At 42.9% G+C, this 20,255-nt stretch overlaps 1 protein-coding gene across 3 annotated transcripts in view; it reads left to right on the forward strand.

Annotated features, from left to right (window-relative positions):
• Window positions 1-20,255, forward strand: part of si:ch211-267e7.3 (ADAMTS-like protein 2) — a 36,955-nt gene that overhangs the window by 8,579 nt on the left and 8,121 nt on the right. For 2 of the 3 annotated variants that reach the window (XM_040002563.1, XM_040002561.1), the window contains exons 3-11: window positions 4,508-4,611; window positions 11,876-11,951; window positions 12,059-12,161; window positions 12,318-12,463; window positions 13,254-13,377; window positions 14,633-14,713; window positions 19,321-19,496; window positions 19,589-19,961; window positions 20,132-20,200. In XM_040002563.1, the coding sequence (XP_039858497.1) occupies window positions 4,508-4,611; window positions 11,876-11,951; window positions 12,059-12,161; window positions 12,318-12,463; window positions 13,254-13,377; window positions 14,633-14,713; window positions 19,321-19,496; window positions 19,589-19,961; window positions 20,132-20,200 (1,252 nt within the window). Of the gene's footprint in view, window positions 1-4,507; window positions 4,612-10,782; window positions 11,952-12,058; window positions 12,175-12,317; window positions 12,464-13,253; window positions 13,378-14,632; window positions 14,714-19,320; window positions 19,497-19,588; window positions 19,962-20,131; window positions 20,201-20,255 lie in introns of all 3 variants that reach the window. The other variant, XM_040002564.1, reaches the window with a different exon arrangement.

The raw sequence follows: 20,255 nt of genomic DNA on the forward strand, positions 1-20,255 counted from the left end.
CCAGGACACCAGACGTTCAACCTCCCTCCTGTAGGCAGACTCATCCAAACCTGAATAAAAAAAACTGGCCGTTTACACACAATTAAGTTCAGCTTATGGAGTCGGATCATTTTATTTTTCTGTGGATACAACTATCTAAAAGTTTGAATAACAACTCCGTCTCACTCACTTACAAAACCTTAAATATGATGTGAGTCTTCAAAACTTACACAAACCACTGCACACGTTTGTAAGTACCATTATCAAGATACCATTAAGGTAAATCTATGTTTGCCACAAGTTCCTGAAAATGTCACGGTGTAAGTCCTGTTAAGAAGTGAAGTGTTTTTGAAGCGCTTTTACTTTGAAACAGAAGCGTGGAGTTTGTATAATATACAATTACAAAGTTTAACAGAGCAGGATTTGATCAGACGTTGTAAAAATACTGATGGATTATTATCATTATTACATAAAGAGACCAGATGACTGAAACAGGAGTGTTCCTATTATTGTTTATGCTCGAGTTGTAGTTGCTAATGTCAAACCAGTACATCCCAGCAGCTTGTAAGGTGAAATATTTTACCAGTTATTAGTAAAATATTTCACCTTATTCTTGACTCAATACAACAGGAGCACCAAATCAACCCATGAACACCTTAAATGTCAGCTCTCTGTTGATTGCTTTAGTCTATTCAGTTCACTGATTGCTGGGTTTTAGTGTCTCTACTGGAACTGCAGAAAAAGGCAAAAAAGTGACACAGTTAATGTTTTTGGTTTCTCTTCATGCCATGGAGGAATGCAACTATCTGGTTACTACTTCACAAATTGTGTGAGGAGATAAAGAATTGGACTGGATGACTGTTCCGAGATGTGGACTGGTCTGTTGTGCTGAACAAAGGGCCAGGCCTGAAGAAGTTTACCAGTTCCTCTACAGTATACTTAACTGGAAGATCTCCTCTCATCTATGACCACAACCTCTGGATAGTTACACAAAGAATAAGATTTGGATACAAGCAAATACCTGTTAAGGTATGGCTTTATTTCTGTGCCTCTATTCTGAGCGCACATCATAACATTTTGGAAACACAAATGTTGCATTTTGAAGAGAAAATGATTTTGAGTGAAGAGAATTCATTGCTGCATGCAAGAAATGTATTTCACTGTTTGCTATTATCCACACACACACACACACACACACACACACACACACACACACACACACACACACACACACACACACACACACACACACACACACAATAACAGCCACTCTCACTCAGATCTCTGCTCTGTGTGCTCACAGACATCTGCAGACCTGCTCTCAGTGTGTCGCTCTCAACATCTCTGCTCCATGCACGCTCAACTCTCTGCACACCATTATAAGTGTGCCACAAAACCAACCAATCACAGACTTGGATGCAAAAATTCTGATTGGCTGTTACAGTCTCCAATCAGCTTGCTAGCTACTGCATTCTGGAAACATGGTCCAGAGTGTAGAAAAATCCAGTGGAGTGGTTTGGTTTAAATTAGGTTAAAACCAACAATGGTATTTAAAAAAAATAAAAATTTTTAAATAGAACAATTCAACATACTAACTGAAAATGGATTTAACTACATTTTGGAGCGTGTTTTGTGGCACACTTATAATGGTGTAGAGAGTTGAGCGTGCACAGAGCAGAGATCTGAGCGAGAGGGGCTGTTATTGTGTGAGTATGGATACTAGCAAATACTGAAATACATTTCTTGCAGGCAGCAATCAATTTTCTTCGCTGAAAATAATTTTCTTCTCAAAATCCAACATGTGCACTTGCAAAAAATTTGTATTTGCGCTCAGAATAGAGGCACAAAAATAACTTGAGCTGTTCTGGAGGCGCTAACAGTACAGTCACTACACAGTAGAGCCGGGCAATATGACCAAAAATATTTATCACGATATACATTTGAAAATTTGCAATAACGATATAACTGACGACATAATTGACACTAGAGCAGGGGTCGGCAACCTGCGGCTCTTTAGTCCTTATACTGCGGCTCCGCGTGGTTTGGGAAAATAAATTAAAGTATTTAGCTGCAGTGTATTTTATTTGTGTTTAGTTCTTTTTAAACTTGTAGTTCTAAATTGGAAGATTGTGATATTGAAATATAAAAATAAAATTATATTTTATTATTGTTCGTCGCTCAAAATAAGCGTCACACTCGCAGAAGCCGGTGTGCCCGCCGAAACGGCGTGCATTTATCGAGACTTTCAACCCCAGGTAGGCCAATTATGGATCTTCTGATCCACATTATGTCAGCAGCTCCACCGTGAACTATGTTAAAGACGAACACGCTGACGCCTCACAGACGACAGCTTACAGTCCTGCGTGAAGATGAAAGTGACTCGTACAGCCCCGACCTGCAGACGCTGTGCGCAGAGGTTCAGGAGCAGAAGTCTCATTGTAAACGTATCACGGCAGACCTGATGATGTTTGCATGAACACGCTTTACAGCTTCTCTTTATTGACCACTTTTCACACATGGTTGCTGTATGCATACAGTCGGCGCTGCAGACCACGCCCCGCAACACACATTTACCATGTAAAATAAATATAAGTAAATAAATAAATATTTATGCAGAATTTTGCGAATATTTATTTTTCATTTTTTTCAGCAGCATAGTGCTTTTTTCCAATTATTTTTTAAAAGTCAGGTCAAGGCTCCAAAAGTTCAAAGGTGATATGAGGGTGGCGGCTCACAACAGTTTTTGTTTGCTGGATCATTTTAGTTCAACTTTCCTTTTGTTATATTTCTTTAAGAGTTCAAAATGTGTTCATTACATAAATAAAATGTAATTTTCTCTGCAGCACTTCATGGATTTCATAAGCAACACACTTTAGTTGTTCACACAAAGCATAAAGGTAAAAAAACAATATATAAGTGTTGTCTTCATTTTAGATGTCACAAAGTATTTGCGGCTCCCAGTGTTTTCTTTTGCGAGGAAACTGGGTCTAAACGGCTCTTTGGGTGATAAAGGTTGCTGACCCCTGCACTAGACAAAATACTTTACAACTCCACAACTTTATTAGTGCAAAAAAACCCCATCAATGTATTTCCACTTAAACAAGCAGCTGTTTTTTATCTGCATTAAAGTTATATAAAAATTTAACAGTGCAAATGCAAATTCCTCGCTGACAGTTTAACCAAAAGGCATTTCCAGTGGAAACTGGCCGACACATCCTCAGCATAACCATGTATAATATCCACAAAACTTAAAGAGGTTAAACACACACAGTATGGTAATATTATGTTGAAGCACAGTACGTATCACTCCGCGAGGCTCCGCCTACGATAGCCGTAATGCTCCAACAATCCATCAAGCGGTGCGGCTTCGTAGCTCAGCAAAGTCGTACTAAAGCATTTGACAGATTTTCGAGCGCCGTGCACATAAAATCGTTTCCAGGTCAGTAAACACAACCAGAATTCATACATAAGGCACACGGGATTATAAGGGGCTCTGTCGACTTTCAGAAAAATCAAAGGATTGATTTTAAGTGCGCCGTATTTTCCAAACAACAGGGTAATAACGACGGCCCGCTAGCATACGCTACCAAAAATAGTGCTTTGTTGTATATCTGACGGACAAAAGCTAAACCAGTTCCACACCAGTGAAGCTGCAGCATTTTTACAAACCAGTTCTGCTTCATCCGTTTCATTCAACGATCCGCTTTCGCTCTTCTCATTCTGCGTCGCCGCCATGTGCGTATGAAAGCAAAGGTACTGCGCATGCGCGTTTTACCCATATTCTATCGCCATATTTCAGTTTCTTATCGTTGCTCAACATTACACCGGTATTACCGTGAACGGTATGATATGGCCCAGCCCTACTACACAGCTCCTTAACAAGGTGTTTCTTGTTGGAGATCCTCAGGACTCAGTGTCTGAGGAGACCGGTGGACGGAGTAGGCATCTCAGCTTGGGCTGCTGTCCTCTTCAGCCTGAACTCCAAAAAAGTGGTAGACAACTGATGACATTGAAATTGTTACTTTTCTATAATACTTGGATACAAAAACATCTCAAGTAAGTCTGAAGTAAGTGCTTGCAGACATTTCCAGCTCCTGCAAAATATTTTCAGCGTAAATAATTTACTATAAGAGGCAAAACACATTTAAATCTGAATTTGTACATTTCTGTAAACAGTAATTTGGTTTAAATCAATTCTTTTGTCTTCAATAACTCATTGTTCATATTGCGATAGACCTAATGAACAGCTTGCATTGGCCTGACTAGTGTAATATTACACTTTACACAGTCGTGTTTCAGCGATTAGTGAGAAGTTTAAAAAGGTGACCTTTAATTGTCAACGTTTGGTTGGTCAGTAGGTCCACAGACCACTGTTTGGTGCCCACTTCTGTGAATGCTAAGGACGACATCTGCGTTCTTCGTAACAGGGGTGTCAACAATAACGGTCATTATTTTAATGTTTGATGGCTACAGGCTGACCTTAATGACCCACTTCACATTACTCACTGGCCTGTATATTTTCTCCCAGGAGGAGGTGTTTCAGTGGTGGGGGGAGTGGTCTACGTGGTCCTCCTGTTCCCGGAGCTGTGGAGGAGGAGTGAGGAGCCAGGAGAGACACTGTCTCATGCAGAGGTAACTGAGTGACTTTCAGATGATATTCCACCTTCTGAATATTTTGGTTTCCAATACATGTGCAGTCTCAGCCTACAGATGTAACTGTAACCCAGACGCACAAACACCAAACATTGTTCTGAAGAATAAAACAGATCAGCTGTGCTGTGGCTATCGATTCGTTTAGTAATTGCAGTGTTTCTGCACCATATTAAAATCATATTAAAAGAAAACATTTACATTTTAGTACAGACATTTCAAATACAGTAAAGTACACATACAACCTAAATTAAGGCATAAAAAGCATCTCTGTCCTTTGAAAGGCTGCCAGTATCTCCTGGATGAGACCGGTTTACATTTATTTATGTCAGATAATTAAAAGAAGTGTGATTCCACAGCTGTTCCCACACAAACAGCAGCACGAGCAAGAGTCGCCCACCGACTCCAGACTTCCTGTTTTATTGTGATAGTCCTCGTCTTGTGTGTCTCATGTTAACTCGTCCCTCCTGACGTGTCCCAGCTGTCTCTACTCACTTGTCTTCTTCCTCCAAAATAAAAGTCTCTCTTTGATTTATCCTTCATTTGTCTGTGAGTCTGCACTACATTCATCACACGGATAGCAATTTTTTTTTCACCTGTCCCGTTTGGTTCTTTTAATAATAATAATAATGGATTGCATTTTTATAGCGCTTTTCGAGACCCTCAAAGCGCTGTACAATACCACTATTCATTCACTCTCACATTCACACACTGGTGGAGGCAAGCTACAGTTGTACCCACAGCTGCCCTGGGACAGACTGACAGAAGCGAGGCTGCCATCAGAATTATTGTCTAAAGGCAAAGAAAGATCCCAACGGATTTACTTTACCAAATGGACCATCCCGGCCTTGCCGTATTGGTCTATTTGATTCACCTTTGCTTTTATTGTTTATTTTAATTTATTTTCACTTGCTACACACGGGACAGACTTGACTGGGGGAAAGAAAGAGGGAAAGAAAAACAGTGGGGAAGAGGGACGGTGATAAAGGGCAAAAAACAAAAACCAACAAAACAAACAGACAAAAAATCCATCTATCAATCACCTGGATCACCTGTTGAGAAAGAAAAAACAGAAAACCAGCAAAAAAAGAGAGCAATATAATAAACAACATGATCACAATAATCTATGTGAATATAACAGTAAATACTAAATATTGAATATTATTGTGCCGGATCGACAGCGCACAGTGTGCTTTGAGGTAGGAGCCAAAAAGGGTGTAGTTTGTGTGTGTGAGCACCCGTGTGTACACCTGTGAGCATGGACGTGCTTGTTTTTAAAAGGTTCCTTCATGTAATGATCTGCTAGAGGGTGTGGGGGGGCCACAGCCCCGTCCTCCAGGGCATGAAGCAGGTATGGAGGAGATCCAGGCTCCAGACATCCAGAGGCCCCCAGAACACAAGAGACCAAGGAAGACCAACAGAGGGGCAGCCGCGCCACTGTCCCAGAAAGAGCTGAGGAGAGTCCCAGATGAGGGCTCACTCAGCAGCCGCGGAGCAGAAGCCAGGGGGGGTTGCAGTGACGTGCCCGTGAGCTCCGCCGGCAGCCAGCTGTGCCAGAGTGACCGAGCCCCAGGCCGAGAGGCCGAGGGCACCCCACCCCTGAAGGGGCCCAGCAAGCCCCAAGCTCCAGGCCCCGATAAGCAGCCACCAAGGAGTGAGCCGGTGGGTACCTGGACGCCATCCCCGGACACAAAGACCCACCAACGCACCGATGTCTGAGGGTGTCCGCCACTGTCAGGGGAAGTGGTGGGGGAAGATAGGCCTCCATACCTTGGAGGGCCTGAGATGTCCCCAGAGAGGTGGTGTCTGATACCCAACCTGACATATAGACACAGACATACAGGCACACACATATACAAACATCCATTCCCACCCTCATGCTCTCATATGCACTTACTCCACACTCAACCAACGTGGAGACAGACATAAAGAGACACTGTACACACGATCACACTCCCCAAGCATACTCTACGAACCGGGTCTAGGTACCCTTGCCCCTGGAGGGGGGAACTGCACCCAGACCCAGGTGGTGTTACCCTTTTCCCTGCAGTGGGGAGAGGCAGACCGCCCCGACTCCGCAGCAGCAGGGAGGCCCCACACTCCAGACCGCAGTCGGACAGCCAACTCCTTCACCCAGCCCCCCTGCTCCAACAGGCAACACAGAACAGGGGTGTGTGAAGACTCCAAACCTCCCTCCACCCGCTCATATGTAGTGTTGATGCATGTGTGTTCTAAGGTGCATCTAAAACCCAGGAGGGCATGGAGCTACCTGCCAGAGAGCAGCAGGTAAGCGCATAGTCCCTCCTGATAGCCCTCAATGTCTACGTGTATTTAAAATTGAGAGGTGGGCAACGGCGCCAGGGGTGAGGTGTACACCCTGATGGTCTTCTGGATGCCGTGTAGCGTGCCCACTGTTGGGGCTGTGTTTCCACAAGCCCCGCTGGTTCAGAAACTTATTCTCGTTAACGACAAAAACAAGGCGAACATCTTTTACTTGCTAGCAAGGGAGGCCCCAGCTGGTGTCTCAGAAAGCACTCTGAATCCTACCGCGTGGGGGCCCTACCCCCACACCAATCACAACAGCGAAGGTGGGACCAAACTATGACCCCCCACCCCCACTAGGTGATGGAGCTGATCAAAGGAGCCCAGAGCAATTGATCTGATGTGGTGGCAGAGGCTGTATCAAGACTAAATATAATCTATTAGATAATTTCTATATTGGTTAGAATTAACCTCCTAGGACCTGCGTCCACATATGTGGACATCACATTTTGGGTTATTTAGACTAAAATACTCAATTTTGTTCTACAAGGGCCTGATATCCACTTACGAGGACGTTATACTGCCACTGTTCTATCAAAATTTTAAACGAATATCCTCATATGTGGCTCTCATTTTTCTTAGAAACAAAAATAAGGTTAAAAAAAATCTGGTAATTCTTTGTTTTTACATTCATCAGGTCCCAATGTGACCAAATATCAAAGAGAAATTAAAAATGCATGTCGTGGAAGAGTTCGAGTATTTTTCCAGTTCATGAGGACAGTTTTCTTGGCTATGCATAGGGCAGTGAAAACCATATGGGCTATATTCTTTTCTGTAGTGACATTATCTAAGCTGCCCAACAAACACACTAAGGGGGAAGTTGGAATGTTACATTTTAGACACTTCGATAAGTCTTCACATATCTCGCGCCAAAACTTCTGAACTGGTGGACAGAACCAAAGAGCGTGGATGTAATTGTCCGGTGAATTGGTTTGGCAGTGTGAGCAGTTGTTGGTAGACGTAAAGCCCATCTTGAACATCCGATGACCTGTATAGTGCACTCTATGTAGTATTTTGTATTGAATTAATTGAAGACTGGGATTTCTGATTAGATGAAAGGTTTTTAAGCAAGTCTGAGACCAGAAGTTTTGGTCTAAGTTAACTGATAAATCCGCTTCCCATTTTGCAATAGGAAGTGATATTGATTCATCTGTTTTAGAAAGCATTCTGTATATTTTGGATAGTAATTTGGGGGTTTTAAGAGTAAGAAATTGAACCACACTTGGTGGTGTTTGTAGTTCAACTTGACCCGGTTTAAATTTCTTTTTTACTATGGATTTAATTTGTTGATATTCTAAAAATCTTTTCTTGTTGATCCCATATTGTGTAACTAGTCCGTCAAATGAAATAAATTCTGTTCCTTCTAGTATATGTTCTAAATATTTGATTCCTTTACCACTCCAATCTGGAAAGTTTATCATATTATTGTTTTGTAATATGTCAGGGTTGTTCCAGATAGGTATACGTTTGCATGGGATTAATGAAGACGCCGTCAATTTTAGAAACTCCCACCATGCTGTCAGAGAAGAGCTGATGTTGATGCTTTTAAAGCATTCATGTCGTTGGATGTTTGAGCTGATAAATGGTAGGTCTGAGATCTCTAGATTATTGCAAAGTGCTTGTTCTACATCTAGCCAAGGTTCATCTAAGAGGGTATGTTTTAGCCATCCTGAGATAAACTGAAGCCTGTTGGCTAAGAAGTAGTGCTGAAAGTTAGGCAGTTCTAATCCTCCTTTATCCTTGGTCTTTTGTAGTGTTTTTAAGCTTATACATGGGGGGTTATTTTTCCAAAGGTATTTGGACATACATGAATCTAGAGATCTGAACCAATCTTGTGGCGGTTTAGTTGGGATCATTGAGAATAAATAATTTATTTTTGGTAAGACCATCATTTTTATAGCGGCAACCCTTCCCATGAGTGATATGGGTAGACATTTCCACCTAGCCAGATCATCTTCTACCTTCTTTAAAAGTGGGATATGGTTTAATTTAGTTAGATCTGCAAGCTTGGGAGAAACATTAATACCTAAATATTTTATATTTCCCGATTGCAGTGGTGTAGAAGAGGAATTATGGAGGGAGCAATTAATCGGTAGAACTGTAGATTTTGACCAGTTAATTGAGTAATCTGATATTCTTGCAAAAGAGTTTATCAATTCAATCACCCCAGAGATATTGGTTTGTGAATTTTGGAGAAAGAGTAACACATCATCCGCATAAAGGCTGATTTTATGTTCCACGTTCTTGCATTTTATGCCCTTAATTACTGAATTGTCTAATTGCTGCTGCTAGTGGTTCAATAAAAATTGCAAACAGTGAAGGGGAGAGTGGGCATCCCTGCCTGGTGCCCCTCAAGAGACAGAAGCTGGAGGATGTCTGGTCATTTGTTCTAACACAAGCTGTTGGGGAATTATATAATATTTTTAACCAGTTTATGAAAGAGGATCCAAAACCAAATTTGTGTAAAGTTGCAAATAGAAATTTCCAGTTAACTCTGTCAAATGCTTTTTCTGCGTCTAAAGAGAATATTGTAGTTTCTAGGTTTTTACTGTATGAGTAGTCTATCAAATTAAGTAATCTACGTGTGTTTGTTGATGAGTGCCTACCTTTTATGAAACCAGTTTGGTCAGGATGAATTAAGAGGGGGGTTATTTTCTCTAGTCTCTTTGAGAGAGCTTTGCAGATTATTTTAAGGTCTACATTTATAAGGGATATTGGACGATAGCTTGAGGGATATACAGGGTCTTTGCCTGGTTTTAGCAGGAGATTAATGTTTGCAGAATTCATATTTGATGGAAGTCTGACCTTTTCTTTGATTTCCAACAACGTTCTGTAGAAAACTGGTGCTAGAATCGACCAGAATTCTTTGTAGAATTCTGCAGGAAAGCCGTCTGGACCTGGAGCCTTATTATTGGGCATACTTATCAGGGCTTCCTGGAGTTCACCTGGTGTCAGTGGTGAATCCAGTGCCATTGCTTGACTGTCTAATAATTTCGGAAGAGTTATGTTGTCCAAAAACTGATCAATTTTGTTTTTAGACGGGTTTATTTGTGGTGAATATAAAGTATAAAGTTTCCTTTTGTTACTCCTCGTCAGTGTTTGACCCACCTCCTTCCTCCCCCCCCCATCCTGCTTTATGGCCTCTGTCTCTGTCTATGGCCTCTGTCTTAGCGTTCATCTCTTGTCAGCGTCTCTCCTGTTTTTACAGTCTAAACAGTGTTTGAATGGAAGCAGATACAGTGAGAGAGGTGTGTGTTTGGGAGATATTAACGCTGTAATGAAAGACAGATGCTGTAACTCTCTGTCCTCCCAAAGTTACACACAAACACATAAATAAGGCTATTTAGTCTCTTCTTTTAGTTCAAAATAACACACACACATGATGGCCTCCTCCTAAGAAACAGATCCACTGCTTTGGCTGCTAAATAGTTTACTGTGTTTACGTCTTACTGCTGTAGGAAAGGAAGTTTTAATGAGGCCAGTACGAGCTGTAAATGTTCTCCTTCGGTCTGTTCCCACAGGCTGCAGACAAGCTTGCTGGGTTTCTACAGTGGTGTCGAGCTTCTTCTGCCATGGCCCACTTTGGAATCTGAACAAAAAGTTTTATCCCTTTTTAATGATTATGATTTTAAAAAACACATTTGAATTTTACCTGAACAACAGTCAGGTTAGAGCTGCAACATCCCACCTACAGTGACTCAGTCTGAGAACAACAGAATGAAGTGATGATCCTAAAATGGCCTTTGCTGGGTGGGAGTATTTATGTGTTTCTCTTTGTCTTCACCCTGTGATGTATTGGTGAGTTAACCCAGGTGTGTCCTGTCTGTGCAGGGATAGGCTCCAGCTCCACTTCATTCTGACCAAAGCGATTAAGAAAAACGGATGAATTTAGCAGGCAAATAAAGATACCCACTGTGCCACAGTAACCATGGTGTAGCTAGTGGGCAGTGGAAGGAAAGTGCAGGATTAGGCATGTCCATTCAAGAAAATCAGTCATCTCTAAGAGCTTACCATCTAAGGTAAGACCTGGACACTGTTGGTGGATAGCTTGGTGACATCATCCATGATACTCAGTTACACACAGTTTATTTATTGTCAGTGTGTTGGTGTGATGGACACAGGAATTATGATGGTCACAGGAATTATTAGAAAAACCAGGGTTTCCATTTAACCCCCAAAAATTATATTTACAAAAATAACAAACGTTGAGCTCATAAAAGAGGTCAAAGAAACAACCCTAAACTCAGCCCAAACAAACATAACTGACCTAAACAGGAAATGACACACAAGGGTTTATATAAGGACTGATCAGACCACTATGACACACGAGGGGTAACTAAATAAAACGCAATCATAAACCACAAAAATTATGCAGTACAGCCTGGTTTGTTTATAAAGTCAACACCAAAGAAGAAAGTCAAAATCACTGAACCCTAAACTCAAATATGTAATCAAATACAAAAGCTTTTTTTTAACATTGTCTCCTTCAGCAGGAAGTGGTGGTGCGGTCCAATTATCCCTCTTTGTATTTAAGGGCTTTAAACCCTGGCCTCCACCTTTTGTCTGGTAACTCTCAGGGATCATGGCAGGTAAGCAGCAAGTAAAAGAAACAAAGCTTAGTCAAACAAAGTAATGAACTGGTATGAATACATAACCTAAATGTGCGCGCTTACAAAAAGAACAAATGTATCCAAACCAATCAATAAACTTATTGGAAACTAAAGTGTGTTCTTGTGTTCAAATGAAGAAATGAAAATACAAGAGTTCCCGACTTTCGAGTGTGGCCGTGGGTTTGGCCATCACAGTTGGCAAATTGAAGCTTTGGTGTGAAAGCACAAGCTGCCAGCAGCACTGCAGTTAGATGAACGGTGTCATTAATAAAAGTGTTGATCATCCTGCACCCTGACACTCCTGTCTGTCTCAGGCTGTCCTCCACTCAAAATGTTAACAGCTCCTGTTGTGTTGGCTCCCCTAAGAAGTACCAGCTCTGTTCAAAGCAGGTATGATATTGATCCTTTACTGATTGATTACAATAAGGAAACGGTAGAAATAAGCATTGAAGCTTTTTTCTGTGTTTGTTCGTTTTGTGTATGTATTTGTTTTGTAGCCGTGTCCCAGCACCAGTGTTAGCTTCAAGCAGCACCAGTGTTCCCAGTTCAACTCTAAAGCCTTTGGAAGGAGATACTATCAGTGGATACCCCTGTACCCAGGTCAGCCTCATGTGTCAGTTCACTTTCATCATCTACGTTTGACGATGCAACAGTAGATACAACATGTGAAGATTGTGTATTTGACACGATGTAGCCAGTGCAATTTGTTGGTGTTGTTAAAGAAATGCTTTCTTAAATGTGTCCTTCCCCATGTAGCCGATTACATCAGCATCTCCAATAGACCATGTGACCTGCAGTGTACCACCATCAGTGGTGAGCGACAGCTGCTGGTTCCTGCCCACGATGGCACCTCCTGTCGGGATACTAAAAACCATGGAGTGTGTATCGAGGGGATGTGTCAGGTAACCAACCAGAAAAAGTTCAGATGCTTTTTTACTGTAGAAAATCTTAATGAAATATTTTCAACATCATAGAAAATACATTCGTTAGCTGCTTCGTTAGCTTGTACGCCGTGGTGTTCATTCAACAAGGCGCTCAGACTTTTTCGTGTACTTTGGCAGGATGGCACAGTTGCTGCAGCTTTGTGGTCAGCATTTTCATGATGTTCCACTACATCCCACAGCTGCTCTGTCAGACTCATTGTGCTCGTCATGCATGATGCTTTTAATTTACCGCCGTGATTTCTCAGGCAGTCTGAGATGATATGAGCTGTTTGGTTCGAGTATCTGTTAGAGGAGGGTAAACTCTGCAGAGGAGGACGCAGCTGCTGTCAGTACTGAGGCATGCTGGGAACAGCCTTCACCTTTCAACACATGGTTTCACTTCACTATAAAGAAGTTCTTTGTATGTTCTGCTGTCGCTGTAGTAGGGGGGGAGCTAAAGGAGCTGACATTCATGACCTTTCTTCTTGAACCCAGATGTGGGGCAGCTGACTGCCCTGTTGGGCTCCACGTCACCTTTCCTCCCCACTCTGACATGTGATTGAACTCGGCTGTGTTTAAAAGTGTGCTTTAAAGAGCAAAACATGTGAACACCTTCACCCAATCACGTGGCTTGGAAGAATATATTTCCTGGTAGTAAAAATTCAAGTCAGGTGTTTCTGGTTGTTGTGAGAAAAAGCTGCATGAGTGTTGTCTCTGAAGAACAAACAGTGTCACATGTATGTGTATTATGTCTGCTCCTCTGTTCCAGCCTGTGGGGTGTGATGGGGAGCTGTACAGCAGTAAGACTGTAGACAGATGTGGTGTGTGCGGAGGAAACGGGACATCGTGCCAGCGGATCTCTGGATCCTACAGGAAGGCACTCACACAGTTAGGTAACACACACACAGATAACCACATTCAACATATCTAACTGGCACAGGACGAGCATTTAGTGATTGTTTCACTCATCAGACAGCTCAAGGAAACCATTATCTTTACCACCACCTCAGCGAAATCCACTGCACGGTGTCCTGTAAACATGTGTCGTCATAGAAGCCTGAAACCGGGGTGGATGACTCCATGATGTCTTCACCCCCTTCTGCTGGTTCATTACTACGCTGCCCGCCAGCAGGCTGCCTGTCAGCAGGACTCTCGAAGCGAGGGAAGCTTTTTCAACATATTTTTTAATGCCTTGATTTTGCCTGCAAGGAGCCAGACTTTGTAATCTTTTTTAAAAAATTGGTCTTGAACATTAATGTTCTTGAATTTATGAGTTTTTATTTGGACACGGGAATGTTTTTCAGTCAGTTAAATAACTTTACATTGATCCTGACATCATTCTGTTTCTACACATAACAGAAAACTTAGCAAAGAAGACATTTTAAATTGCATCTGTAGGCAATTTATTGCTAGCAACACATACACCAGTTTGTTCTTAGTTGGACCAATGAAAAATGTTGTTTGACAGCATGGTTTTGTACCAACACGGCTTCCCAAAGAGATATTGCCATGAAACTTGGCATATTGCAACATGGTGTAAAGTAAGTTCTTAAAACATCAGAAGAAACAGGAGAAGTTAAGGACAAAAGAAGTGGCACACCTGAAATTCTACAGCAGATGAACAGTTATGTCCTTCAGTAATAAGGAAAATATCCAGCAAAGACCTGACAGGATCTGAGAAATGCATCTGACCCTTCGGCTGATTCATTTACTTTCCACAGAAGCCTCATTAGACGTGCTCTGAATGGAAGGACGGCTGTCAAGAAGCCACTGTTAAGGAACAGAAACAGGGAGAACAGGCTGAAGTATGCCACATTAGAACTGGACTGGAAATCGCAGGCAACGTAACTCTTATGGAGTGATGGATCCAAACGGACTGGATCTAATCAGGAGTCCAACTGTCTACAGCCATGTTTCAAAGATGTTGGAGGCAGACGTCGACGCATGGTGTAATCCCATCTGGGAAGCGTGTGATGCAGTACCAGTGCATTAAAAACATACTTAGATGGGTTAGCCTTCGCCAGAGATCTGTCCTCACCAGACTCAGTCCTCGTATTCACAGAAATGTGTTCCTGCTGATAAACTCTTGGAGTGTTTTTTCTTTCCAATTGTGTTGCAGTTTAGTGACAAGTTTGTTTTTGTCATCAGGTTATGTGTTTATCACCAACATCCCAGCTGGAGCTTCAGACATTCAGATCATAGAGAGGCACAAGACGGAGAACATCCTGGGTGAGAACGTACAGCTTCTTTAAGGTCAATATCATCAGGGACCATGAGGGACCATGGTTCAATATCATCAAATATATGCATATATATTAGGGGTGCAACGATACTCGTATCGATATTGAACCGTTCGATACAGTGCTTTCGGTTTGGTACGCATATGTATCGAACAATACAAATTTTTAAATTTATTTTATCAACTTTTCTTCTGACGATGCTGTCTGTGTGGAGCGCTCAGTGGATCTGCGTTCGACTACTCCGCCTAGGCTGCACTGTTGAGCGCAGATCCACTGAGCGCAGCGCAAGCTAGCGAGACAGAAGCTAAGCTCGTTGCAACATGGCAAATTGAACCTCCCCCACCCTCATTCAGATCTGGCGTTTGGAACTATTTTGTTCTTCATGTGACGTATGACCCTGAAGGTAGTCATGGACTAAAGTAAAACAGTATGTTGGATGTGCCACGCAATGCTCAATTACATGGGTGGGAACTAGTGCGTTAGCGCAGTTAGCTCGTCTTGACGCCGTCCAGCCCCACACACAGGGCGATCCGCGGTAGCTCGTTAACGGAGATTTGCCGTGTTGTGGCATTAACGTCATTTCAGATTAACGCTGACAGCACTAGTGGGACAACAATGAATATGACTGCACATTTACTCCGACATCATCCTAGTGCAAAGACAAGTGGAAGCAGACAAAAACAAGCAAGCATGCATGCTACAAACTTTACCCGAGTCATTTAGACAGCCGTTAGCACATGATTCTCCTTATGGGGACCTGATATGTTTAATGCTGGGCAGACACTGTGCGATTTTTGGCCCATTTTGAGCCGATTTTTGAGTCGTGCGACCGTTTTGGCGATCGGCCCGATTTTGGCCTTCATCATGCGTCGTGCATCGTGTAGTATACGTGGGGTAACGAGAAGCGATTAACACCTCACGACCAGCTCCCGATCATCAATCGCTTGGTCGCGAGGGTGTCACCGCAGTTTGTCACACTGCGCACGCGCAAACACAAATGTCAGCGAAAAAGACGGCGCAGCACGGCAGTGCAGCGTGTGATCTGGACACAAGCGATGGAGGCACAACTTGTAGAACTATGGCAAGCTCATCCGAGCCTTTTCGATGTGGCCTCACAAAATTATCACGACCACAACAACCGTGAAAATAGTTGGATCTACATGCTGCTCAATCACAGCTGCCTGATCATGTTTTTCATTAGCAATTTAGCAAAGCTGATGGTGGTGGTGTGTCTGTGTGAGTGAAAGACAGAGAGGGAGAGCGAGCGACAGAATTTCTGTTATAACCTTCATTTTATGGACGCACAGTGTGAGCACTCAGGTCGCATCAGAGCATCGGGCCGTATAGTGTGAGACCCTGCATCGTGACCTATGAACTTCTAACCCCTGCGAGTCAATCGTACAGTTTGAGCAGGAGCTGAATCGCGCGACTGAAAAAATCGCACAGTGTCTGCCCAGCATAATATGCTGCTGAGAATATAGCCCAGAAGAAGCGTATAGTATAGCTTTTATTTTGAAAGAGCCATTTCTCTGTAATAAACTCTCTTTTCCAAAGATGAGTGATTTCTCCATCAGATAGATTTATTTTATATTACTTTGTTGTTTCAGCAACATTAAATTTAAAAACTGTACTTTTGAGTTAAAATATATATTTTAAATTTTAATAAATGACAAATTAAAAAAGCATGAACATTTTTTGTATCGAAAAAATATCGAACCGTGACACCAAAGTATCGAACCGAACCGTGAATTTTGTGTAGCGTTGCACCCCTAATATATATGATTAGTGTATTACAGTAAGCAAACTAATCCAACTCCTAAGTAACTTTTTAAAGGAAGAGAACAGGATTAGTAGCTAAACTCTGGGTACTGCTATGTTAGAAAATGATGACTCTGTGTTGAGGTGCATTCTGCATGGCTTCCAACACTCAGCTGTTCGTTCTGTAATTTCACTACAAATCCCAGACCTGCACAGGAAGCAAATGTCATCACATTTCAGTGGTGATGAGCGTTTTAGTCTCCAGCTAAGACTTGGTCATTTTCACTAGTTTTACAGTGGGGCAAAAAAGTATTTAGTCAGCCACCGATTGTGCAAGTTCCCCCACCTAAAATGATGACAGAGGTCAGTAATTTGCACCAGAGGTACACTTCAACTGTGAGAGACAGAATGTGAAAAAAAAATCCATCAATCCACATGGTAGGATTTGTAAAGAATTTATTCGTAAATCAGGGTGGAAAATAAGTATTTGGTCACCTCAAACAAGGAAAATCTCTGGCTCTCACAGACCTGTAACTGTCTTCTGTAAGAAGCTTTTCTGTCCCCCACTCGTTACCTGTATGAATGGCACCTGTTTGAACTCATCATCTGTATAAAAGACACCTGTCCACAGCCTCAAACAGTCAGACTCCAAACTCCGCCATGGCCGAGACCAAAGAGCTTTCGAAGGACACCAGGAAAAGTATTGTAGACCTGCACCAGACTGGGAAGAGTGAATCTACAATAGGCAAGCAGCTTGGTGTGAAAAAATCAACTGTAGGGAGCAATCATCAGAAAATGGAAGACATACAAGACCACTGATAATCTCCCTCGATCTGGGGCTCCACGCAAGATCTCATCCCGTGGGGTCAAAATGATCATGAGAACGGTGAGCAAAGATCCCAGAACCACACGGGGGACCTGGTGAATGACCTGCAGAGAGCTGGGACCAAAGTAACAAAGGTCACCATCAGTAACACACTACAACGGCAGGGAATCAAATCTCGCAGTGCCAGACGTGTTCCGCTGCTGAAGCCAGTGCATGTCCAGGCCCGTCTGAAGTTTGCCAGAGAGCACATGGATGATACAGCAGAGGATTGGGAGAATGTCATGTGGTCAGATGAAACCAAAGTAGAACTTTTTGGTATAAACTCAACTCGTCGTGTTTGGAGGAAGAAGAATACTGAGTTGCATCCCAAGAACACCATACCTACTGTGAAGCATGGGGGTGGAAACATCATGCTATGGGGCTGTTTTTCTGCCAAGGGGACAGGACGACTGATCCGTGTTAAGGAAGAATGAATGGGGCCATGTATCGTGAGATTTTGAGCCAACACCTCCTTCCATCAGTGAGAACTTTGAAGATGAAACGAGGCTGGGTCTTCCAACATGACAATGATCCAAAACACACCGCCCGGGCAACAAAGGAGTGGCTCCGTAAGAAGCATTTGAAAGTCCTGGAGTGGCCTAGCCAGTCTCCAGACCTCAACCCCATAGAAAATCTGTGGCGGGAGTTGAAAGTCCGTGTTGCTCGGCGACAGCCCCAAAACATCACTGCTCTCAAGAAGATCTGCATGGAGGAATGGGCCAAAATACCAGCTACTGTGTGTGCAAACCTGGTAAAGACCTATAGTAAACGTTTGACCTCTGTTATTGCCAACAAAGGTTATGTTACAAAGTATTGAGTTGTATTTTTGTTATTGACCAAATACTTATTTTCCACCCTGATTTACGAATAAATTCTTTACAAATCCTACCATGTGGATTCATGGATTTTTTTTTCCACATTCTGTCTCTCACAGTTGAAGTGTACCTCTGGTGCAAATTACTGACCTCTGTCATCATTTTAGGTGGGGGAACTTGCACAATTGGTGGCTGACTAAATACTTTTTTGCCCCACTGTAAGTTAAAGAAGTCCAGTTTGACACCAGGACCGTCTTTTTTGGGTTCTGTGAATTTGCCTCCTGTCTCGAGGTATTTGAGAGTAAGAACATGCAGATCTGAACCACCTATCTAGGTTCCTAAAGTCATTCACGTCTCATATGAAAGGCGTCTTCAGTCCTACCAACTGATGGGACGTCCCTGGCCTCAAGTGGCTCCCATCAGTTTGTCATGTGTTCGTCACCAACATCCCAGTTGGGATTTTACTGTGTCAGTTAAAGCTGACATCAGCGTGGAAATAAAACGTGTCTGGGAACAACTGCAGAGTAGGCGGAGTTTTCTCACAAAGGACATGGCATCTCCTCATCAACAGCCAATCACAAGTACTTCCTGTTTCCATGTGTCTAATATATGCATTGAATTATGAGTTGTACTTCACTGCTCTGTGTTCAGCGAGATTTAAGTCCACAGATATGTGACTTGAATCTTTAAGCGCCTGATAATAAAATAGTGCTAGGTTGTCTCGTGTGCGTCTCTCCGTAGAGCACAGTTGTCACTTTGAAGGTAGATGTGAGATATATGTGGTCAGGGAGCCCCGTCAGTTGTTAGAAACATGCGTTTCAGATGAGAGCTCTTCAACAACTAACAAACAAGTCCCATCTCCTCAAGCCCTTAGACTACCATGGCCTAGATGGGAATGTAGACAATCTGAATGATATTGTGTGCCAGTGTGGTGCTGCTTATTGTGGTTGCACCAGCACAACCTTTGCTCAGTGCTTCTACCAGCTGTAGGTTTGGCCCCTTGGCTCGGGGACAACATGTAGGAAAACACTGTCCCGTTTTGGTACATGCTCAGTACCATTGGCCTGGATTTACAAAGACACACATGTACACACTGAAGCTCTGACATTTGAAAAGGACTTTTTAGCCCTCCTACCTGACGTTTTCCCTTCTTTCTAGCTCTGTCAGATGAAGCGGGATATTTCTTCTTCAATGGGAACACGGTGTTTGACAATCCTCAGAATTTCCACGTGGCAGGAACAGTGTTCAAGTACCGACGTCCAAGCGTCGTGTTGTCTGATGGGTTGGAATACATCATTGCCCAGGGACCCACTCTGCAGGGTCTTAATGTTATGGTAGTACAGGAACACACACACACACACACACACACACACACACACACACGTGTTTGTTAGTTTGACTGTAACAAGCCTGCGTGTCATTTCAGTACTACAACTTGAATGGGAAACTCCCCCACATCACCTACGAGTATACCATCCCACTCAAGTCTCAAGCAGCTGCCGCGGCCTCACGCCACTCCAATCTTAACCTCACCTATAATGACGTAAACGTGGATGTCAGAGGGGATCAGAGTATCTCGATGAACCACAGCAGAGGGTCAGCATCTGTCCATCACGACCTGCACGACCACCCAGATGTCCAGCTGCAGGAAGAAGAGGAGGAGGAAGTGGTGTGGGAGATCCAGACCGCCAGACCAGCACCAGTGGACATTATGGTCTACAGACCAGCTGACGTCATCACTCGTGTGTTTAGTCACAATGATGTGGAGGAACAGGGACCTCCAGCACCATCTGGCTACAGTAAGTTTCATTCATCTTACTTGTATTATTAAAGATGTTCGACTGACTGAGTCGTGCCAGAGGTTCAATCAGGAGACAACAACAGCTTTAGTGATCCTTTAATCTTCCGTGATATTGGTGCTTTCTAACCACATGATTTCTGCCACTCTTTCTTTTCTCTGGTCATTAAGAAAGCTCTTCCAACTCTTCCAACGAGCACTCGGCTGAAGATGACAACACGCTAATGCTCACCTTCCCAGGTAGAAAAGACAAATCCAGTTGTTTCCCAAATGTTTTCACTTCAGACATCTTCCT

This window comes from Simochromis diagramma, unplaced genomic scaffold (assembly GCF_900408965.1).
Source record: "Simochromis diagramma unplaced genomic scaffold, fSimDia1.1 OVJJ01000445.1, whole genome shotgun sequence".
NCBI classification, from domain to species: domain Eukaryota; kingdom Metazoa; phylum Chordata; class Actinopteri; order Cichliformes; family Cichlidae; genus Simochromis; species Simochromis diagramma.